The sequence below is a fragment of the Porcisia hertigi genome, chromosome 24 (assembly GCF_017918235.1).
Source record: "Porcisia hertigi strain C119 chromosome 24, whole genome shotgun sequence".
Lineage (NCBI taxonomy): Eukaryota > Euglenozoa > Kinetoplastea > Trypanosomatida > Trypanosomatidae > Porcisia > Porcisia hertigi.
The window spans coordinates 471,107-493,581 of NC_090583.1; the positions used below are offsets into that span (position 1 = coordinate 471,107).

At 55.9% G+C, this 22,475-nt stretch overlaps 8 protein-coding genes across 8 annotated transcripts; all 8 read right to left on the bottom strand.

Annotated features, from left to right (window-relative positions):
• Window positions 1-663: 663 nt before the first annotated feature.
• JKF63_05657 (uncharacterized protein) lies at window positions 664-1,863 on the bottom strand (the record flags this gene model as incomplete). Its single annotated transcript, XM_067901613.1, has 1 exon — window positions 664-1,863. One exon carries the CDS (start codon window positions 1,861-1,863, stop codon window positions 664-666), a length of 1,200 nt encoding a protein of 399 aa, XP_067756879.1.
• Window positions 1,864-4,483: 2,620 nt separating this feature from the next.
• JKF63_05658 (uncharacterized protein) lies at window positions 4,484-5,278 on the bottom strand (the record flags this gene model as incomplete). The annotated part of the gene is made up of 1 exon (XM_067901614.1): window positions 4,484-5,278. The coding sequence occupies one exon, from the start codon at window positions 5,276-5,278 to the stop codon at window positions 4,484-4,486; it is 795 nt and encodes a 264-aa protein (XP_067756880.1).
• A 1,358-nt stretch (window positions 5,279-6,636) lies between these two features.
• JKF63_05659 (uncharacterized protein) lies at window positions 6,637-6,978 on the bottom strand (the record flags this gene model as incomplete). Its single annotated transcript, XM_067901615.1, has 1 exon — window positions 6,637-6,978. The coding sequence occupies one exon, from the start codon at window positions 6,976-6,978 to the stop codon at window positions 6,637-6,639; it is 342 nt and encodes a 113-aa protein (XP_067756881.1).
• Window positions 6,979-8,136: 1,158 nt separating this feature from the next.
• On the bottom strand, window positions 8,137-12,060 carry JKF63_05660 (uncharacterized protein; the record flags this gene model as incomplete). Its single annotated transcript, XM_067901616.1, has 1 exon — window positions 8,137-12,060. The coding sequence occupies one exon, from the start codon at window positions 12,058-12,060 to the stop codon at window positions 8,137-8,139; it is 3,924 nt and encodes a 1,307-aa protein (XP_067756882.1).
• A 2,614-nt stretch (window positions 12,061-14,674) lies between these two features.
• Window positions 14,675-15,517, bottom strand: JKF63_05661 (uncharacterized protein; the record flags this gene model as incomplete). The annotated part of the gene is made up of 1 exon (XM_067901617.1): window positions 14,675-15,517. One exon carries the CDS (start codon window positions 15,515-15,517, stop codon window positions 14,675-14,677), a length of 843 nt encoding a protein of 280 aa, XP_067756883.1.
• A 1,170-nt stretch (window positions 15,518-16,687) lies between these two features.
• On the bottom strand, window positions 16,688-17,008 carry JKF63_05662 (uncharacterized protein; the record flags this gene model as incomplete). Its single annotated transcript, XM_067901618.1, has 1 exon — window positions 16,688-17,008. The coding sequence occupies one exon, from the start codon at window positions 17,006-17,008 to the stop codon at window positions 16,688-16,690; it is 321 nt and encodes a 106-aa protein (XP_067756884.1).
• A 744-nt stretch (window positions 17,009-17,752) lies between these two features.
• Window positions 17,753-19,489, bottom strand: JKF63_05663 (uncharacterized protein; the record flags this gene model as incomplete). Its single annotated transcript, XM_067901619.1, has 1 exon — window positions 17,753-19,489. The coding sequence occupies one exon, from the start codon at window positions 19,487-19,489 to the stop codon at window positions 17,753-17,755; it is 1,737 nt and encodes a 578-aa protein (XP_067756885.1).
• Window positions 19,490-20,212: 723 nt separating this feature from the next.
• Window positions 20,213-21,727, bottom strand: JKF63_05664 (uncharacterized protein; the record flags this gene model as incomplete). The annotated part of the gene is made up of 1 exon (XM_067901620.1): window positions 20,213-21,727. One exon carries the CDS (start codon window positions 21,725-21,727, stop codon window positions 20,213-20,215), a length of 1,515 nt encoding a protein of 504 aa, XP_067756886.1.
• Window positions 21,728-22,475: the final 748 nt, after the last annotated feature.

The following is a 22,475-nucleotide window of genomic DNA, read 5'->3' on the forward strand; positions in this document are numbered from 1 at the left end:
TACATATATATATGTATATATGAAAGATGGGTTGGCAGAGCAGAGAGAAAGCACGGTGATGTCGCCAGGGGAGGTGGGAGGGGAATTTTTTTTTTTTTTTGGGGGGGGCACGTCCTCGGAGAACAAGATGCTCATAGAATAAAGCACATGCGCACACTTGCCTAGAAGAGGGGGGAGAGATTGCCAGGTTGGCCCGATATTTCTGTCTTCTAATCATGCTCGCTGGCATCCCTCCCCCCGTCGCGTATCAGTCTGAGCAAACGGGAGCAGGGGGGAGGGAGGGGGGGGCCGTGTGAGGGGTAAACCGTTCGATTTTTTTTTTGCTGTTGCTGTCGTCACACTTGGGCTCACGTGGGATCTTAGGTGTACCTGAAGCACCGCGTCGCCTGTACCACCGGACACCAGGGAGGGAGAGGGGAAGCATGATGCATTTGTAAACGCTGTAGCATTTTCTCTGGTGTCGTTAACTTGCGAACAAAAAAGGGTGGTTATCCATCATTTGCGTATCCACTACAGTTGTATGTGTGTCTCCCCTTCCCTCCCTCCACCCTCTCTCCACACACACACACGGCATCAGTTCGTGACACTGGTAGGCTATCACACCACGGCCGCGGGGCTCTGTGTGTGTGTGTGTGTTTGTGCGTGTATCGGGTTGCTGAGTGCTCAGGTGTTGTTCTTCAGGAGTTTCTTCACTTCCTTACTCGGCCACCAGTCGGGTAGCTGTGTCTGCACCGACGTTCCGTCCTTGAGCTGCAGACTAGGCACTGTCTTAGTTGCCTTGTCTACGTAGCGCAAACGAAGCAGTCCAACGCCGACATCTCCACACACCCCTGTCACCTCACCGATTTTCTCTTTCGCAGCCGAGAAGAGGGACTCCCCTACCTGGACAGGCCGCGTTGTAGGGATGGCGTCGTCACTAGTGGCAGCAGCAGCAGCAGCAATTGCGGGGTTCACCCGCGGGTGGCCGAAGCGGAGCGGCACCGTTCTCTTCCGCGTCACCAGCATCACGTGTGTGCGATGCGTGAGTTCCTGCCCAAGGTAGCACCCCTTGTGGAAGCTGACTCCTTTGAGAAAGTCCAGGTTTCCTTCGAAAGGGAGGCTCTTGTTGTTTTTGAATACGTCAGGCCCCTCACCGATGCCCCGACTGTACAGAAGCGACGTGTAGGGATCGGCGGAAGAGAGCGGCGGGGCCCATGTCGCGGGCATGACGCACCTCCGCAGAAACCACTTTGGGGGCGTGGCAATGGAGACGGCGTCAGGCGACGGAGAGGAGGTACGGGGCACAGTCATGGATGCCGCCGCGGCATCTTGCGATTCCAACCTTGGCTCGGAGGAGAGTGGCGACCATCGCGAAAAGAGTGCATCATTGCGCGGGTCAGCAAAATATTGTGCGTGTCGCTCCCCCAGCGTCTCTGAGGCCGACAGAGTGGGTGAGTTCGCTTGGGCATCCATACCGCTCCCCAGGTCGCTGCTGCATGTCATGTCTACACCCGTGGGTGGAGTTGAGGGCGTTTTGCCCAGCATGGCCAGAACCACAAGCTCTCTGTTGAGGTTTTCAATGGTGACTTTTTTCCGCATCCTCATCTCAGTCAGATGATCGAATAGCTCAGCTGTGCAGCTCTCGTGGACATCAATGAGAATAGAGGCCTGACCGTTGTGGATTTGCTTGCACTGGTACAGGTGCGCGTCGCACAGAACGCGACCCGTGAAATAGAGAAAGCAGCCATAGATGCTGCCTGCGGGGTGCAGCTCGCGCAGATCGTTGGTGAAGACGCCTTGCAGAAACTCGTGCGCATCTGTGCCGCGCACGCGCAGAATGCAGCGATTTGCCAGTCGACAGGCAAACGGTGCAAGTGACATCATTGGTACGCTGAGTATGATGGATGGGTGTGAGTCGCGACAGAAGAGAGAGGCGTACTACCGACAGTGTAAAAGCCCTGAGAAAAGTTTTCAAATCCAGCAGTAGGTTTTCAGGTGTGCAGAACGTCTGTTGGTTTGTTTGTGGGTGTGTGTTCATGTAAAGACGACCAGGATAGCCACAAAAGCGTTTGCAAGACACCGTTACGTTCTCTACCTCGAGGCACGAAGAAGCAGGGGAGTAGAAATGGGATGAGGAGCTCGAGGGGCCAGGGGGTGGGTGGGTGGGGGTGGGCGGCGAGACACCCATGTTTCCCAGACACGCATACGAGTGCCTATACTGTTATTATCATTGGATTTTAAATGTTTTTCTTTGGGTGGTCCGACCCCCACCTACGCCTCATCTTCCTCGCAGCGGAGGATCCTGCGTTATCCAGGTCCCACTTCTCCCACTCGCTCCCTCCCTCCTCGGGGTGGTTGGAGTCGATGATACGGTGCAGCGTTTCCGCGACAAGGATGGTTGGCGGTGTTGCCGACCCCTCCCCTCCCCATGCGCCTGTGCTCACCCGAATCTTCGTTTTCCGCGTAATGGGGGAGGAGGGGACCACGCCGAGGCTTTCATCTTTGTGTGCCTCTTCTCCCTACCCAACTGTGTGGGCGAGGCTACAGACAGAGAGAGAGCACCAACCCTCGAATCCGTAGTGGTCCTGTAAATACTTCTGCCGCCCCGGTTCTGCAGCACAGGTCTGCTCTCGCCAGCCTCGATTGCTCGCAACGCCACCACCGACGCGACCCAGTTGGGTCTATTGTCAGTGAAAACAAGACATTTGATCAACAACGGTGGATTAGTTTAGGGGGGCAACGCCGTAGACGGCCCACACCAGCGGCGTGAGGCGAATTCTCCACTCTGGTCTCCGCTCTCCCCTCCTTGCTCCTGTAAAAAAAAAAGCGTCTGCAGGCGCTCGAACAGCATACCCGAGATTCTCCGGCATGTGTGATGATGATGCTATCTCGGTGGCCCAATCCCGTAGGTGTGTCCGTGACCGCTGCGTCTCTGGACTCAGCCGTGAATTGTCGCCACCCTACACCACAATGTGTAGAAAGAGCTGACGACGACGTACATGTGCGCATTTGCCCTCGTCACTCAGCATAGCTCCAGGTAAAGCTCAAAAGAAAAAGCTCTGACACTGCCGCAGAGAGGCCTTACAGTCCCAGCAGATAGATGGAGGAATACATATCGTCCAATGGTTTCAAAGTCAAGTCATAGTCACTCGCACTGACCGCTGCAATCCACAGTTTTTGGCACTCCCCCGCGCAGCAAAACCACCACCACCACGTCAGCAGGTTCGAACTGTATACCAGAAATGCTCGCTGCTTCGCATAGGGGGGGTGGGGGAGGAGAGGGCGGATAGCCTCTTCAGCGTAGTTCTCTCGCATGTCGTCCAAGCGGCTGTGGAGGGCCGGTGGAATCGTATCCAACAACAACTCCAGGAAGAGCTCAGGTTGCGACAGGGACACATTGGGCCCAGATGCTGAGGCTAGTGTGCGACTCAAATCTTCGGCAAGGAGTTCAGTGAGCAACCAAACCCGCTTGTTGCAGCGACAGGCGACATTGTGAATGGTGGAGAGAGCATCCAGTGACGTTGACTCATGCGCTTCCCCACCATGCGGTGCCACAAGAAGTGTTGCAGGTGCTCGACGATGTCGTTAGGAGTCGGCTGGCGCACCAGTAGAATGAGCTCCTCCAGTGAAGCAGTCAGCGGAGACGCTTTGGGGGGGGGGGGGGGGGGGGGCATACGATCCTCCACGTATTTAGATGGATTACTGCGTATGATCAGGTGAGCATCCTGTAGCGAAGTCAGAAAAAAGTGTGCCCTCCCCCCTCCTCCCTCCCCTCCTCGATGAGACTACGCCTTTCGCATGCGGGTGTGCAATAGAATACGCAGTGAGCCCTCCCCGACACATCGATCTCCCTCACAGATGGGCATGAGCTTCGAGAGGTGGCAGGTGAATCGCTTGCCGTATTCACGTGGTGCCTTGGCAGGCGTGCATCAGTCGATGCGTATGCACGATGCTGGACAAGAAGACTGGGGGTCAGCTCCCATGTTGACGGGACAGGCGCCTGCGACAGCGACTTGATTTGTCTCATCTCCTGCATCATTGCATTCATGGGGCCATATTGACCTCCAAAGAGTTCCAGCAGCGGTGCCCCGCATCTGACACAGTAACACAGAAACTGCAGCCGCTTCGCTGTCACAGCACCTTCTCCAGTCATACGTTTGTCAAGGCCTTCCTGTTGGCCATTGTGGGTGGAGACAGAGCGGGGTCCAGTGTCCTGGTTTCCCTTGCGTAGGGCTGTTCATGGCGAGGAGTTCAGGCTGCATACCCTTGTAGATCTCCCTCATCGACAGAAGCCCGGTGTGGGTTGCCAGCAGAGGTCGATGTGGCTTGCGTGGCCTCGCGTCCCAGCAGGAGAGGTGCTCCACGTCTTGTTAGGATTGTGTCCACACACGCACACACAAGGCGTGCGCGCCCCCCCCCCATCCCCGCCTGCTTGCATATTCGGTTGACTCTTCAACATTTCACGCAGGGAGGCGAGGGCAACACGAAAAGCAGAAGAGGTGGCTTACGCTGTGCACGCGGACAGCAGCGTTGTCACGCAGATCTCAAGAGCGTGCCATCGGAGCACCTGCGCCTGCGCCGCTTGGGACTCGACACCGGTGCACACACGACGCACGTCAGAGCGGGTCAAGCTCCGCTGAGCTGCAAGGAGCATGGACTCTGAGATGCCGTAGAAAAGGGAAACCTTCGAGATATCAGCAAACGCAAAGGCGGCACCAGTCCAAAAGAGTTCTGTAATGTGCGCAAACATGTGCGTCTGTGCGGCGCTGTTTGTTCTCTGCACACAGGCATGGATGAGGGCATCAAGCGCCTTGCCGTCCTGCTGCGTAGACGCTGCCGCATTGTTTGCTTCCACCGCGCCTTCAGAAGATGCAGCAGCCCGCACGCAGCCAGAGTGCCTGTAGATGATAACCACACTGGTTGTCTGCGGCCCGGGGGGCAGCACCTGTAGGATGCGGTCCAAGTTGTGCGAAAGGGATAGTGCAGCAAAGATTTGGCGACTGTCCGATATTTGACGGGTCGGGTGCGGCAGTGACGACAACGTCTCACTCAACGTGGGCGGCGACGAAGGCGCTTCGGCAAACAGGGAGGAAAAGGCGCACGGCCCCCTGGATACTGCCAAGTCCGCACTCGCCTCCACTCGGAACAGAGCCACAGCAAGGTGTAGTGGTGAGATTAGAAAGGCATGATCCACGACAGCGGCATCAACGTGGTGTCGCTTCAACTCCGTGTGAATCGCTGCTGCATTGGCGCAGTTGTGGTAGCAGCACACATTGAAGCTACCTATTCGTAAAGGCATATTTTCTTTTTGACTCTTTTTTTTTGTTGTTGGGAGGGGAGGGAGGGAGGAGGTCAAATGCTGTTTTTGTTTTTCTAGTTTTTTTCTTTCCGTTGTTCTGTGAACGTGTGTGTGTGTGTGTGCGGGGGCGACGGTGCAGCATAAACAAACAACAAAAAGTTCAACACGCAGACGGGGGAACCCGTGCTGGCAGGGTGAGTGTGAAGTCGGTGGCCGGAGGAAGAGTCCAATGGTACCACAAATATTATATGTATACAAATGTCTATGTACGTCTGTCTGTGTATATATATATATATATATATGTATATGTATATATATGCATACGTGTGTGTAGATGACGTTGTGCCTTCACATGTGTGTGTGTGTGTGTACAGGGGGAGTTTTCACATACCTTCTTGTCGTCGTGGGCGAGGGAGGGGGGAGAGCAAAGTGGTGTACCGCAATCAACAGGATTACATCTAGCCACTCTTCATCGATGCGTGCGAAGTGTGTGCGTTGCCAGAGGGCAGCCATGGCGCTAAGCAAGCCCGACGCAGGGAGAGAGACTACGTGCTCGGCACCCCCTATTTTTCCCAATAGGATGGAGAGCCGGTAAGACGAGCTGACGGTTGCCGATTGAGGGTCAGGAGGCGGGGAGGGCGAGTGACGGCGTGCTCGAAAAAAGACTTTGAACTGTGCGACTGTGGCCCTGAAGTTGAGTAGAGGTTTCGGCTTTCAGGTAAAGACAAAAGATGAGCGCATACATATATATATATATAGAAAGAGAGAGAGAGGCCTGATGCAAGAAAAAAGAAAAAAGGGGAAGACTAGAAAAGGGGATTCGGTCACCACAGAGGCACACACACACACACAGACACACACATACGCACGCGTTCATGAAGCAAGGCAAATGGAAGCGGCGGTTGGGTGGTGCAGCATCCTTTGATCAACCTCTCCACGTGTATGTATCTATACTGTGTGTTTGTGTGCCTGCCTCAGAGGAATAGTAGTGAACCTCCGCCTCTCCCTCTTATCTACGGTGAATAGAGATCATGAAGAAAACAAGCATAAATGGGCAAATGCCGCATATCAAAGAAAAGCGCGCGCACACAACAGTTAGACGACCTCGTCGCTATTCGTGGTGAAGGAAAGGGGGGGAGGGAGGGGGGTTGGTGAAGCACTAATCAAAAACGAGAAAAGAAAATGGGGAGCATCGCACGGGGGAGGGGGGGGAAGGGGGAAGGGGGGAAGGACGCTGATGGCGCAGGAGAACCAGGAAGACAAGTCAGATGCAATGAAGGGAAATCTGAGGCGCGTACACAAGCGCGCACGTCGCGCCGTGTCCCTTGTTTTTCGTTAGTTCACTGCTCTTCTCTGACCTACGCCACGTTCAAGTGCACCTTGAACTTCTTGGAGTCATGCTTGGGGCCCTCGAAGCTCCGACAGTAGATCAGGTCCATTGTGTGCAGGCCCGAGTGCTTCGGTGTCACAGAAACGTTGTAGGTGCCACCAGCACCCACCATGCCACCAGAGGAGTGTCGCGGCGAGTACTTTATTTTCACCTCCATGTGATCATCGCTGTGTGAATCCTTGCCCTCGAAGCCAAGGCGTGACCATGAGTAACCGGTGGAGGGGTTGCCGGGCAGCTGTATCTCGATGGTGTCACCGAATTGCACATCGAGAGACTTGTGGTTATCTTCGATGGTAAGAGGCATGGGCATTTTGTTTTTGCTGTTGTTCTTGTGGATGTTGTCTGCTTGCCTGCTGCAATGTGAGAGATGTTGGGGCTGGTAAGAAAGAAAGAAAGAAGTAATTGGGAGTGTGTGAAATGCAGCGCGGTCAAGTAGTAAAAAAAAAGAAAGGCAGGGAGGCGAAAGACACGTTTTTCTTGCACGAAAAAAAAAAACAGGAAACACAAGGAAGCACACGCACACACACGCACACACACACAGAGAGAAAACATGAAATTGAAAAGGGACAGGAAGGAAGTGGTGGAGGAAGCCTCACCTATTAGAGAAGAGAGAGAGGGAGGGGGAGGGAGGGAGGGGGAGGGGGGGAGCCATGTGTATGCATTACGGTTCGCCGATGTGCGTGTGTTTGCGCGAAGAAACGTGAGTGCGGCGACCACAGCGACATCGGCCACGGCAGAAAACAAAATAGATAAAAAATGAAATGATGCAGTCCTTTTGTTTTTTTTGTGTTTCTTCTACAAGACGCTCATTGTGCCACACATCATCATAGCGAGGTACAGCGTCAGACTCTCGCTACACACACACACACGCGCGATCTGTCACAAGAATCACCGGGGTGCTTTGAGTTAAAACTATAAGCGCACCGGCAATCACCATGTCAGTCACCTGGGTCAAGCCCCCGCCTCGAACTTTGCGCCCTCACTTGATTTGCTGACGGCCTCACAGTCGCTCCCGTCATGCCAATCGCTGGGCGGTGTCCCTCCTCTCTTTTTTTTTTTGAGGTGGCCTCAGGCCTGTCTAGCAATGGACAGTGGTGACCAGGTAAAATGCACTTCTAGTCCTGTTGACACATTAGCCATTACAGGAAGGGCACGGCCGTGTTCACAAAACACGGGTCGTCCTGAGGCACTTCTCTGCAGAGCCCCGAAGACCGGGATCAGCAGCCATCAGTCGTCCTCGCTATTCCCGCGTCGTACGCGGTTGACCCTGCCATCAGCAGAAGTGGTTCCGCATTGGGCGGTGCATCGGGGCTGCATGGATTTTCCCCCCTTTAGAGGGGGGCACCGGCGCCGCCGAGACCCCAGGTCCAGGTGTGCCCTCCCCTCGTCCCCCTCTCTATACCAACTTCATTGGCCCATCACCACCACAGCAGCCAACGTGTCCAAAGAGATGCGCGTTCCTTTGCTCTTACCAGCCACACCTCTCCATGCTCACACCAAACATGGCGCGATTCGCAGCGGTTAGTGGGACGTAGCCGGCTGCAGAAGTGGCACCTCTGCCGCCCTCTGGCGGCAAGCGCAACTCCTTTAGCAGCGACTGCTTCGACACGAGCACGTAGACACGCACGTATGGCGTCACCGTCGCCTCTTCGCGAGCGGTGCTGTTGCTGCCGCTGCCCCACGCACTCGCCGGCACCTCCGCACACGTTGTCGAGCTTCCGTCGAACTCGTAGCCTTGCCTGGCTAGGACGCCCTTCTTGTGCTTGAACGTGGACGTCTGTGTGGAATCGTCGGATACGAGGGGGTCATTGGGTTGTGCTCCATGAGACAGGGCCTTGTCACCGTCGTCATCGTTGTCGTGGCCGTCTGTCACCAGGTCATGCATTCGCAGAAATAAAGGAATCGCATAGCCCGGCAGGACCGCCCGGTTCGTCGTACCGTCACTGTTGTGCTGAACTTCGTTAGTGAGGAAGCCGTACAGGTCATCCTGCAGGAATCGACGCTCCTCGGCGAGGGGGTGCCTCCCCGAGAGGGAGGGTGCGGAGTGAGGGCTTCGTAGCTGCAGAGTGAGCATCGCCATGCCAGCCCGTCCCTCACGCCCTGGCAACTGCACACCGTACACTACCGCCTCCTGCACTCGGACGCGCGTCGTGTGGATGGAGTGGAGGGCATTGGACACCTCCAGCGTGCTCACGTTTTCACCCTTCCAGCGGAAGGTGTCGCCGACACGGTCAACAAACGTGCAGAAGCCAAAGTGGTCCATGCGAATGAGATCACCAGAAAGAAAGTAGCAGTCGTTCCAGTACGGCCACAGAACGTGGGAGATGACCTTCTTCTCCCGAGCCTGCCAGTCCTCTTCGTGATTGGCCATCACCAGCGACTGCTTCTTCGTGCTGCCGTTGCTGTCGCCGGTAGAGGCGCCCCCACCACCAACAGCAACACGGTTCGACTTGTGGTACCCATCGAAGCGACGAAGCGCGAAGATGTCGAAGCCCTGAATCACTTCTCCTACCACCTCGCCTACATCGCCAACGGCGCAGTGCGCACAGTAGCCCGTCTTGGGATCTCGGTAGACCTGCTGGGACTCCTCCTCGAACCGAAGCACACGGAATGGAAATATGGGGAGGTACTGCATGCTGAGCCACTCGATCGGAGCTGGAAAGCGCGGGATGTGCCCGACGATGCCTGGCATGCCGTACAGATTGAGGAGAAAAATGTTGCCCTCAGTGGAGCTGTAGAACTCCACTGGGTGTGCAATGTTCAGGCGGAGCATGCACTCGCTCCAGATGTCCTGGCGTAGCCCATTGCCGAAGGCGTACGGAACCCGCCAGGTGGTGCGGTTCTGCGCCATTAACAAATCGCACTCCGTCGTCACAGACACCGTGCTCAATTTTGTGCCAGCGGTGCATGGCGTGGCCTGTACGGGGAGATGGTTGCGCTGGTAGAGCACGGCGTACCGCAAGACCTCGCCAATGTACTGGACAACCGTGACGTGATAGCGCTGCAGGTCATTGCGGAACTCCGAGGCGCTGAACTTAGAGCGTAGAATCATGCGCACGGTGGGCACCCGTGCAGCGAGACGTGTGTGCTGCGGGGCACAACGGCGCATCGTCGCCCACGCGTCCTGCTGCTCCTCCAGTGCATGCAGAAGGTGACCAAGACAGAACACGCTGCCGACAGTGTGGTACATGGGCAAACAGTCATACACCGTGATGAGGCAGCGCTCGTTCTCGATGGCGGCAAGCTGGGCCGGCGTGTAGCGTCGCTTCTCCACCGCGGTGACAACAAAGTACTCCAGGCCGAGGGCCCTCGCGAAGAAGCGAAGCCACCACAAGCAGACGTTCATGACAGCAGAAAGAGTCGCCTCGACGATGTTGCGCTTGTGGCGTGTGATGCCGAGGGAGTCGATCCCGAAGATGTGAGGCACCACTGGGCAACGGCGCTCGGTGGACGCGACGCCGGTCCTGCGAGCATCGTCGATATTTATTCTCGCCATATCCTGCTTTCCGGACGCGGGTGTTGGGGCTGTGGGACTCGGAAGGGAGAGGCAACATTGGTGATGTTGCTCCTCAGAGGCTAACGCCGCTGCTGCTGCTGCTGCTGCCGCCGCCGCCGCCGACGGGTGCGTGGCCACGTAGTCCACTTCGCTGATCTGCTGTACAACTGTCTCTGCAATTTTATCACGGTAGTACAGCACTCGGGAGAGAAAACCGGTCGCGAAGAAGCGCAGGTGGCTGAACTGTGCGGCCTTCGGCAAACCCGTCGTGCCGGAGGTGTAGATGAGGAGAATTGGCTGCGTGGGGTGGAACCGGAGGAGGACGCGGGAGAGTCTGGAGGCTATCTTGTCCCGGTACTGCTGCAGCTGCTGTCGACGCTTCGTAAATCCGACGGCTGTGACGTCCGACATCGCACTGTTTTTCTTGGCGTGGGGGGAGGGATTCTTGTGTGCCAGCAACGACCCCCACGACAACGGTGGGCGGGAGAGCATGGCATGCATGAGGAAGCGAGCGCGCGAGCTGCTGATGAGGTAGGTATGACGCATCTCGCCTATTGTGAATGCCGGGATAGCCTGCGCGCGCATAACGAAGGGCTTCACCACATCATAGAGATCAAGCGGCGGCGTGGGTGGCGGAGTCGAAACATCGTCACCGAGAGACGCGTCCGCCGCATTCGGTAACTCGGCGTCGCCGTAGGCGTCCTCGTTGAAGGCCCGCAGCAGGTCTTTCATTTCTGTAGTCATGGTTGACTGGATGGGCTGTCCTGTAGCGTCAGTATGTCGCCAGAGGTAAATCCGTTTCACGTACGGCGGCACGTTCAACGTGAGCTTTTGCGTTCCGCTTTGGTCGCCGGCAGCGTCGTCGCGACTTCTATTACAGAAGAGGAGAGTCGAATACATGGCGTCCATCACAATCATAACGCTTCCCGCGCACTCTATCGCGTGGTATAGCATGGCGTTACTAGCCAGATTCGTGTTCAGCAACGCGGCTCGGCAAGGGCGGTAGATGCCACGCGCCGTATTTGGCCCGCCGCTGCCGCTGTTGCTGTTGTTGCTGCGATAAAGAAGATCGAGGAAGGTGTGCAGAGGCCCACTCCGTGCAGCCGCTAGCCACACCGCGTTGTACTCCACCGAATTCGGTAGCATGAGCGCTAGGCAGTCGACTTCAATCGCGTGCGGAGATGGCAGTGGCGTTGGCGCCGCGGCGTCGTTTTTTTTCGACTGCTGGTGTGCCCTTTGCCACTTTTCATGGATCCAAAAGAGGTCCCACGCGATGGCCTCACTAAGCAGCGTCGTAAGAACAACAAAGTCGCGGTAGGTGATTGTGGCTGGGTGCCCGGCAGCCAACACCGACGCATACGTGGCATCACTCTCAGCAAGACGGAAGGCAATATTCTCCTCGCTCGCGTGGGTGCTACTACCCGGGATCGCCACACCGGCGGCTGCCTGTGCGTTGCGCTGCTCACGAGCAAAAATGTCCTGGCGCATGAATCGATTGAGCAGCCGCACGTCGACTGCCTCGCTGTGAGTGATGCCAGCCAGTGAATCGAGCTTGGTCAGCAACTCCACAAGAAAGGGCTCCGGGTCGCTGGCTCCATCTGCTTGCGTACATGACAGAGCGGCGTTTTTCAGGGCGTGGCCAAGAGACTCTGGTGTCTTGTTCTCGGTGCCTCTTCCCTCATCGCGATAGATGTACTCGTGTTCGGGTGCGGGGGTGATGCTGCGCCGCCACGCACACTTTGCCTTGTGTAAGACAACCTTACACGGCACACAGGCATGGCGAACCTGCACCATCCCGAGGGAAAAACCGAGCTGGAGGTACGCAGCGATAGTGCGCAGCGCGTACTCTCCACCCAAGTACCACTCCAACTTGCCCTCTGTGCTCACGGAGGACATGACGTGACAGTGGGGAGGGGGAGGGGGAAGAGAGAAGCCTTGGTGCTCCACAGCTGAGAGTGCAGGTGTGTGGGTGCTCGTGATGTGTCAGGACGGGACAGGACGGGACTTTCCATCTGAGGATATTGCGAGATGAACGCGACCACTGCGGCTACAACGAGAGGGAACGGCGCCGGTGCAGCAGAGAGGCATTTACTGGCAAAGAGGGAGAGAGAGAGAGCAGCGTCACGCGAGTGAGGGCTCAGGTACGGAGTGAGGAGGACAAAGAGAAGGCGTGGCATCAATGCGCAGGGGTTGCGGGCTGGAGGCCTACGTGGGGTGACTCGGTGGCGGGGTAAAGACCCAGCACCACGACATGGCTGACCATTCCTAAGCAAAACAAAACGTGAGCACATCACCTGCTCATGGGAAAAAGGAAGAGGGAATATGTGAATGACAATGTCCAAAGTGGCTGTTGCTGCCTAAGTCCATTCCCTCTCCCTTTCCCTCCCCAGACACACAAGCAAAGCTCACACAGTGGGGAAGGGAGAGGGAATGGACTCGTTTGGGCTGTACACCGGCGCTGGCGGTGCTCGAGAGACGCCCATTTCCTCCTACGCTAAACCCCTCCACGCAGCAGGATCACTGCTCCTCACTCAGGCGAGAACAGGAAGAAGGGGAGGGGGGCGGGGGGCGGGGGGATGACCCGTCCCTTCATATCGCTTTTGCTTTTTCTGATAGTACCCGCTCACACACAATTCAAACACTCATAAAACTGCGAAAAAAAAAATCCACCGGTACATTGAATTGATACAGGTTATTCTACACACATGCACACACGCTGACCTGCATATCTGCCCTCGCTTCCAGCCTTTATTCTAGCACCCACCACATCCTTCATGTAATAAGAGAAATTGGCTTATCGTTGATGTGCGTGGATTTGTCTCGTCATTTTCTTTTTTTTTAATTGTTCTTCAGCCGTCGCTTTCCATTGCGTGCGTGTGTGCGTGCGTGCGTGCGTGCGTGTGTGTGTGTGTGTGGTTTACTGGTAGGGCTGAAAGCCACCAGGGACGTTGCCGCTTGGGGGTTTCGATGCACCACCACTCAAGTTGCCGCCACGACCACGACCACCGCGGGCACCGTTGCCACGTCCGCCACGGCTACGGTAGCCGCTGGCGGCACCGAGCATGGTCATGAAGGCAGCAAGAGCCTGGAGCGGCTCGGCACCGCCACGACCACGTCCACGGCCAGCACCGCGGCCACCGCGACCTGGCTTGAAGTTGGACCGCTTGTGAGTTACCTGTAGTTGTGCAAGGCGTAAGAGGAGAGGAGAGAGGGATGAGAGAGAGAGGGAGAGAGAAGTAGTGCGGAGATCGAGGGAGAGCAAAAAAAAAACGGAGGGGAGGGGGGATTACGAATGTTGTGACCAAGTTGAAGAAATCAGCAGCAGCAGGAGAGAGGGGAGAGGCTTGAGCATGCAAGGAAGGTGGTTCATGAAGTAACGCGAGGTGGGCAGAAAGGAGGAGGACCATAGAACAGACCAGACAGAAAGCGGAAGGCACAACAACAACAAGAGCTACGAGAGGGAAGAGACCAGGGATGTGGATGAGGTGGAGTGGTGTGTGTGTGTGGGGGGGGGGGGGGGAACTGCAGAAACATTCGGTTACACGCAAATATAGATGCGCAGAGGATGGGGTGCTCGCACATGTGAGTATTTTTTTTTTGGGGGGGGCGTACACCCAAATGTTTGAATTAGCCTTTTTTTCGTATATGTTGAGGGGCAAAAGGAGCTGTGGAGAGAGTAAATTTTTTTTTTTTGGGGGGGAGGCGTGTGATGAGTTGTATTTCTTTCTGTTTTTTTTTTGTGTATTTTGCCTTTGCCTCTCTCTTTCCGAGCGTGTGTGTGTGTGTGTGTGTGTGTTTGTGTGTAAAGGGTGTGCGTTTCTGTGGGGGCAAATTTTTTTTTTATTGAGTCACTTTTCCCGGCCAGTTGTTTGCCACTTTGAACTTCTCTTTTTTTTTTGTTCTCTCCTTTTTTTTTAAATGTTGTTCGTCTGTTTCTTGTTGAGATACGAAACGGGTGCGGGTGGGGCGGAGTGGGTGGCGACGCCTCTGTCCCCCCTCCTCTCACTCACCTCACTGGTGGATGCGTCTGGTGCTCTCTTTGTTGTTGTTGTTGTTGTGTGCTCTTCTGTCTGTCTGCCTGCCTGCCGTCTAAAGGTCCACTCTCGGCTCTCAGATCACCGACAGCTCCTCCCCACCTTCCTTAAAAAGAGAGGGGGGGATGTCGGTGAGACAAGAGGCCTCCGGGTCGACCTTCATCACCTACACTTTGCGCACTCTCATGCACATCACTCATGCAATCCCTTGCACAGGCCCCTCCTCCACACACACACACACACACGAGCAGGCTACTGGTTGATATTTAGGGGAGAGGGGAGGAGAGGGGAGGGAGAGGGAGGAGAGGGGGAGGGGAGGGGAGAGAAAGAGGGGGGAGGGCGGGTGAAAGCGGTTGAGTGGAGCGAGGAGGTGCACACCAGGCGCTTTGCCTTCCATGCCAAAAGCGCAGGGCCACGAGCGTGAGACACTTTGAGAGCAGAACAGCACCGCCACCAAAGTTGAGTTCCCACAACCCTCACACCACCCACACACCTAATGCGCTCGCTCGCTCATTCACACTCCCTCCCCTCCCCCCTCCCTCTGCTCGACACCTGAAGTGACTGCATGACTTCAAAGGTGTATCGTGAAGTAAGTCGATGTAACCCAACCCACTTGAAAGAAAAAAATAAAAGCAAAGCAAAGAAGAGAGTGAAGTACTCACACATACGATTATCGTGCTGCCTTTGAAGTTGGCGTTATTCTTGGTGTCAATCGCCTTTCCCATCGCCGTGTAGTCGGAGAATTCAATGTAGGCAGTGCCCTTCAACTCCCCTGTTGCGCGGTCCTTCAGCACGGTGCAGTTGAGAATGTTTCCACAGTCAGCAAAGAAATGCACCAACTCCTCCGGCGTCGTGGTGGCCGTGCCGTCGGTGCCCTTTGGCAGGTTGCCGATAAAGATCGAGCGACTGTCAGTGTCCTTGGAAAAAGAGTGAGTGGTTGCTGCTGCTGCTGCACCCCCTCCTCCTACTGCAGAAATTTGTGCGGCAGCCTGTCCAGCACCGCCCATGGGCTGCTGCTGATGCGAGTAGTCAGGCTGTGGCGGGGTGGGCATGAAGGGATTGGCATTGACGTTGAAGGGGTTGGACTGCAGTTGCTGCTGTGGCTGTGGAGGCTGGGCCGGGAACTGCTGCTGCTGCTGCTGCTGCTGCTGGGTGGAGGTTGTCGGGCCAAAGCCCATCAGGGAGGCGGCGGGCTGCAGGTGCTGCTGCTGAAGTAGTTGCGGCGCCTGTTGCTGCATCTGTTGCTGCTGGCGCAGCTCTGCATCTTGCGCCAGCTCCGCCTCGATGCGGGCAATCTCAGCTGACAAATCACTGTCCATTGTTAGAGAAAGGGGAGAGAGGGAGTTCAGAAAAGAGCCACAACGACTGTGATGATCTCTCGCACGTTCTGTAGATGATGAAAAAAAAAAACGGTGAAAACTCTCGAGGTTCAGCAGGGAATATTTTGGGAAAGAAGAGAGGTGCGAACAATACCAATTGGGGATGCTCATGTGCATGCTAGGGGCACACACACACACACACACACGTGAACCGGTGCGCGAGAGCTCGATGGATGGGGGAGGGGTGGGTACGAGGCAGTCCTGCTGGAGAAGCAGTGCACGCGCAGTACATGCATCACTCACTCACTTCACTCATCCCGCACATCTGCAAATGTGTGTGCGGTACTAAAGAGAGAAGTTGAGGGGGGGGGGGAGGGGGGAGGGAGAGGAGAAACATAAAACGCGAAGGGCGCCAGTTTGTGTACACCCCTCCTCGCTCCTCCCCACCAGTCACACATGTTTGGGTCTATTGTGAGTGGGAGTATGCGGAAACAAAAGTGTAGGTAAGTTTTTTTTTTCACCTTTATCGGTAACTTTCTTTTTTTTTTGTGTGTATGTGTGTTTGGGGAGGGGGGGGGAGGATAAGAATTGACCGGTATAGGGGATCCTGGCAACACTCGGGCGGTGAGTGTGGAGAGGGAAAAAGCTGGCGGGAGTTTGGATACCTTTCAAAGGAGGGCTTCTAACCCGCACACCTGTTTGAGGACGAGGCCACACCCGCACACGTGCGGGTGCGCACAGAAACATGAACAGGGGTGGTGGTGGAGGGGGTCAAGACGACGAAGAAAAGCAAAAAAAAAAAGAGCACAATAAAAAAGCGTACATCATTACGAAACGCACACGCTCGAGAAACACAGTGGGGACGGGAAGGGGAGCAGGAGGCAGGATTTGGGGGAAGCTTCATGAATGTGGTGACAGCTCCCCCCTTTTCCCATTGACGCTTCCGTATACACAGACCCACAAACGCCCCGAGGTGCGCCACCTAGCACGCGCAGAGGGCACGGCGCACATGTCATAGAGCGTGAGCTGCGCATATGACAAACAAGCACACGCACACACAATTGTACGACTTCACACGAGTCCCTGCGCCGTTAGCCACAGCCGCGTTTGATCCCCACCCACCCACCCCACTCCACTCCACTCCACTCACCCCCCCCTGTGCCTGTGTGGTTAAAAACCCTTGGCAGTCTTCAGAGCCAGCGCGTCAACCTCCGGCTCCTTCTGCTCTGGTGGCGCAGGCGGGAAGTACTGCTGGATGAAGGTGATGTACGCCGGGTCGGAGTTCACAATGGCGAAGAAGTCGCCAAGGTTGTAGCCGCCGGCGCCCACCTTGCGAACTGCCTTCTTTGCCTGGAGCTGCTCCCACGACAGCCCAGGGATAGCGCCACAGATTAACTGGTCTATCATGGCCTCGCTCACATTGGGTTGTCCTTGTGCATAGCTGAGGAAAGCGGTTTTGACGCGCTGCGTCTGATCCGGAGTGAGTCCCATTATGTACTATGTTGCAGGGATGAAGCAGTCTGAAAGTCAGTCTGTGTGTTCGTCTGTGCTCGGATAAAAGCGTTATGTGTGTGCGTGTGTGTGGGGGGAGGGGGTGGGGTCAGTGAGTGGGGCAAGAGAGAGAAAGAGAGAGCTTGATTGCTTTGGTTGTTTCGAGAAGGTCGGTAAAAAGGGGCTGACAGTGTCGAGGATTCAAAAAAAAAAAGGTGGGGAGGGCGGGGAAGAGGAAGAGGAGGAGCGGGGGGGGGCAGGGAGGGTAAAGACAGAAAGCTGAGAGAGGTGCACATGAATAAGAAAAAAAAAATGTAGCATTATTTTAGGGCACCACCACCACCTCATATCCACTACCCGTGCTCATCACTCCGGAGTGGTCTAGAAAAGGGCGAGTGCCCCTCCTCCCTATTCAGCTCAAGCACGTACACACACGCACACAAACGAGAGATGAGAAGGTGGCATAAATAAACAGCTGCGCTGGGCAACCACAATGGCCACGAGCCACACCGTGCATGCCTCTCCCCTTTCTCCCACGTCCCCAGCGATCCGCACTACGCCTTTCTTTTTCATATGGTTGCGTGGGTGTGCATGTATGTGTGGATATTAACCCAATAGTTTTACGTTGCGCAGTGTTCTCGTGTTCTTTGTTTTAGTTTGTTGTGACCAAATCGTGTTCCCCCCTCCATGCGTGCTCCCTCTCTCTGTGCATGCATGTGCAGACATTACAGGGCTGCACGCCTTCTAGTCCCACTTCATGTACGGCTTCATCTTATTGTACGCCCACTTCATGACTTGTTCGCGCTCCGTGACGTCACAGGCCGCCTTGGACAGTCCGCCTGGCTGATAGCGCGTGTTCATATAGTAACCGCCGTTCTTGAAGTCGTCCCGCACGCAGCAGTTCACAACCGTCTGGCTACCCTCCCACGCGGTGCGCATGATAAGGATGTAGAGGTAGTAGAGATACTTGAAGGTGCCCGCCAGCGGAAGACCACGGTACAGGTTCGTGACAACGCCCCCCGGGGAGCAAGCACAGCACGTGAACCGTGGCTCGATGTTGACAGTGGCTGTGGAGCTAGTGGCCTCAGTCCTACTCGCCTGGGAGGCTGCTGCGGCTGCCGCTGCAGCAGCGTATCCGGATGTATACGAAAGAGGCTTCTTGCATCCACCAACAGTCTCGTTGACTTGCTGCTGGCGCGTCAGCCTCGATGACGCATTGTTTTTCTCCGGCTGCGGGTAAGAGCGGAGGGCAAGCTGCTGGGCGTGGTAGATGTTACCGAGCTTCGTAAATCCGTACTGCTCCAAGCCATCGAACTTGTTTGCCACTCGTGGTGACCACACCCCACGTCCACTGAGGTAAGTGGACACCACGTTCCCCTTCACACCCACGTGCGCGGCGCAGGCGACGTAGACGATGCGGCCGCGCGCCTCCTCCACAAGTGGAAGAAGACCCTCGGTGAGTAAATAGGGACCAAGAAAATTGATGGCCAGTTGCATGTCATCCCCAAAGCGTGTCGTCGTATGCTTTTCCTGCAGCACCCCCGCCGCGTTCACGAGTATGTCAATGGGACGGTGATTCTTCCGCGCTCGCTTGCAGTACTCCCGCACCGCAATGAAGTCGTCTAGGTTGAGAGGCTGTAACTGAATTTGTTGATCCGCACTGTTCTTGGCGTAGCTGCGCACGTACGCGAGCGCCGCCGCGGCGTGCGGGGAGTCCCTGGCCACTATAGTGATGCTCGCCCCCATCTTTGCTAGTTGCGCGGCGGTGACCTTGCCGATGCCGCTGGTACCGCCGGTGAGGACAACATGCCGACCGGTCAGGTCTTTGGTGCATCGATTTCGTTTGCCAGCTGCCATGAGTCGTGACAGCACAAACAAGCATGCCATAAACACACACTGCGCCTCAAACGGAATCACTGGCCATGAGGGCATGTGAGTAATAATGTAGCCGAGGATGCAGCCTGCCGGTATGATGCCCATGGCCGCACTATCTCGCATGATGGTGAAGGTGTGGCGGCCGTAGTGGTAGACATGTTCACCCTCGAACATCGAGACGTGGCGGAACATACCAGGGAAGAGTGGCTTCTGCCTCACATGCGATATCGAGCGCGGCGACGGACGCGCAGAGCGCATCTTAATTCGCTGCGCTGCTGCACCAGAGCCGTTCGAGGAGGTCGCTGCCACGACGCCATCCGATGATGCTGTCGTAGCTGCGAGCGGCACTGAAGACGAGGGTGGATGAGAGGCCGAGATCGGGGGTACCAACCCACGCGAGCCCTCGCTCATCCAGTGGCGTCTTACAGCGAACGCGGAGGTATGAGCCAGTCCATAGCAATGGGCAAGGGAGGTGGTCCCGTGAAAGCCATCCTCGCAGCCGCGATGGAGACGAAGCAGGGCGGCACCGAGCGGTAAGCGCCGGGACATCACCCGTGAAGCGGCTGTTTTTAGAACGACAGAGGCGCTGGAGTGGTGCTGATACATGTTGCACTCAGCGCTTCGGTTACCCTTGAAGGTCTACCTCGCTCTTTCTCTTTTCCTTCCCTCCACCTGTACGGGAGCATGTGATGGATCAAATATCGATGAAATAAAAAAAAAAGAAACGAGGTGGTGGTGTGCGCACGCATGCACACACGCCATTCGTGCGATTTTTTTTTTTCGCAGAAGAGAGGAGAAAGGCTCATGGTGCAATGCAGGAAGTACAAACAAGTACATGGTCGACCACTCTCAAACACAACCCACATCGTAACACCAGTAGGCGGAGACCTAGTCGAAGAGAGGCGGTGGCGAAGGGGGGGGGGGTACACAAGCGGTATCCTCACATTCGCAACATTTTTCTCAAGCCTCAGGGATATATATATACGTGTATTTACGCACACACACACACACATTCACGGATAGATGCACACAAGGTGTGTGTGTGTTTGGGGTGGAGGAGGGGGTAGGGGGGATGGGTGTTCATCACAGATGCCCTCCAGCCCTGAGAGGGCCCCCGCCGGTCTTGCATGTATTCAAGTGGCTCTTGAAGTTTATCGCCACGCATATAAAAGCGTGCCTGTGAAGACAGCTCCCCTTCTCCTCCGCCCCAGGTGGGGCTCCATCAGCATCTCAGACCACAACCAACTTCCCTCACACCACAGACACACATTCAGATGGACTCATGCAAAAGCCTACTCGATCGATGGGGTGCCCCGCCCCCTTCTCCTTCTACCCCGGTCGCACGGTGTAGTACTTGGCGATCGTTTTTGCCAATGCCCAGTGCACAACCTCGTCGCGGCTCCGTGGGTCTTGCGCACGCTTGCTGAGCCCGCTCGGCATCAAGGCACACTCGGCATAGTAGCCACCATTCTCGACCGTGTCACGCACGCAGCAATTCACGACGGTTTGGCTTCCCTCGTACGCATCCTTAATCCAGAGAGATCGAAGCGTGCGAGCGACGATGTTGTTGCCGAGGAACGGCTTCACGTTCTCTTGCTGCAGCGGTGTAAAGCAAAAGCCCGGGTCAGCGCAGCATACATCAACGGGGTGTAGATCACTCTGGCGACCCGCTGGTATACCCTCATAGCGGCGGTTTGCAATGGACTGGGCATGATAAATGTTGCCGAGTTTCGAGGCACTGTAGCACCGGGCGGTGATCTGCAACTCACACGGCCCCGGGAGCAGTGTCATGCGATCACGCACCACGTTTGCGCTGGAGACCCCATTGTGCGAGGCACACGTGACGTACACAACGCGTCCGCATTTGTGTGGCGACTTGCGCAAAGACGGTAGCAGCGCCTCGGTGAGATGGAAAGGCCCAAGAAAGTTGACGCCAATGTGCTCTTCGAACATTTGCTTTGTCACTGACGGCTCTTCTTTCCACACACCCGCACAGTTCACCAGGAGGTCGATGCGGTCGTGCGCGAGGGCCTTGATGCGCGCAGCAGCCGCCACCACCCCCAATTGGTCCATGTAGTCCATACTGATGAAGGTGATGCGCTTTTCAAGAGGCTCACACGCAGGAGCACCGGGGGGTGTGGAAGTCGACGACGATGGCAATGACGGGCTCGCTGTAGTTGTTGCCTGAGGATGCAAGCGGCAATTATGCTGCAGAAAACTCATCGTGTCCTCCTCCTTTCCTGGAGGCGCAGCAATGATAACGTGAGCACCCATGTCAAGTAGCTGCATCGTCGTGTAGAGACCAATGCCGCTCGTGCCGCCTGTCACAACGCATGTGTACCCAGTCATATCCTTCTGAATTTTGTTGCTTCGCCCGTGAACGCTCAGTCGCTGGGCCACGACACTGGCCGTCGCGTACAGACCCGCTTGCATCGGACTGAGGAACGCCGAGAGTAGGTAGTAGCCTGCGTACAGCACCAGCGGAAGCCAGAGCCGGCGGCTGTGCAGGAGGAGGTAGCTCATATGGGAAACTGCGGAGTACGACGGAACGTCGTCTGCGTTGCCCACATACGCAGAGGCCCCTGCCTTGTCGTCGCTAAACTTGTGGATGCGGGCGGCTGATGCCGCTCTTGTCGCCGGCGAGGAGACTTGCTTGACGAGCTTGGGCCGGCCTGATGATGCGGTGGACGTGTGGGAGAGAGGAGGTGCCCGTGCAGTGCCTACTGACTGTGAAGACGCGTTGCTTGGCGAAGAGATTCGGCGGACCGCCGTGATTGTCACTGGGGTAAAAGCCGAGGCTACCAACACCGCCACGAGCCGGCCCCCATGGCTGAACCGAAGCATCGGATGTTCTGTAAATCCGTGTAGGTGTGCCAACGGCAAGTTTACAGCTGCACCTCCACTTCACTTTTTCCTGATTTGTTTTCTCCTGCTGTTGATTTTTTTGGGGGGAGGTGAGGGGATGATACGGCGTGAAAGAGAGGAGAAAAATATGCAACCAAGTGACGCAAAAGATACGATTCGGTTCCATGCCATGGCGTTCACGATGGCTGGCCCGCAGAAGTCCTCCCTCCCTCCCTCCCCCCCCCATTGGAGCCCATAGCAACGGTGAGCACTCAATCGTGCGCGTGCATTGAGGTGATGACGACTTTTCGAGTGCCGTGAGGGGTGGTGGCCGGGGAGGAAAAGGAGAGGGGAGATACGGATGGCCAAGTACATGAGTGAAAAAAGGATTCGGTGCGACTCAAATACCAGAGACAGAGTTCCCTCCTGTATTTGTCCCTCTCTCTCTCTCTCTATATATATCTATATATATATATATGAGTATGGGAGATCCACGTGATACACCCACACACACGCGCGCGTGGGAAATATAAAGTCAAGGAGCACGACGCTCTTTCCCCTAAACAATAAACGATAACAAAAAAAAAGAACACGTTGAGCAGTAGTATCCATCACTGTCTATTTATACTTTTCTTCACACCGACCCTTTGTTATTATCAGCACAGCAGCAGCAGCAGCAGCAGCGCCAAGCATGTGAGGCCCAGTCACGGAGAACGACAGAGGAGTGGCGAGGGGGTACATGAGTGCA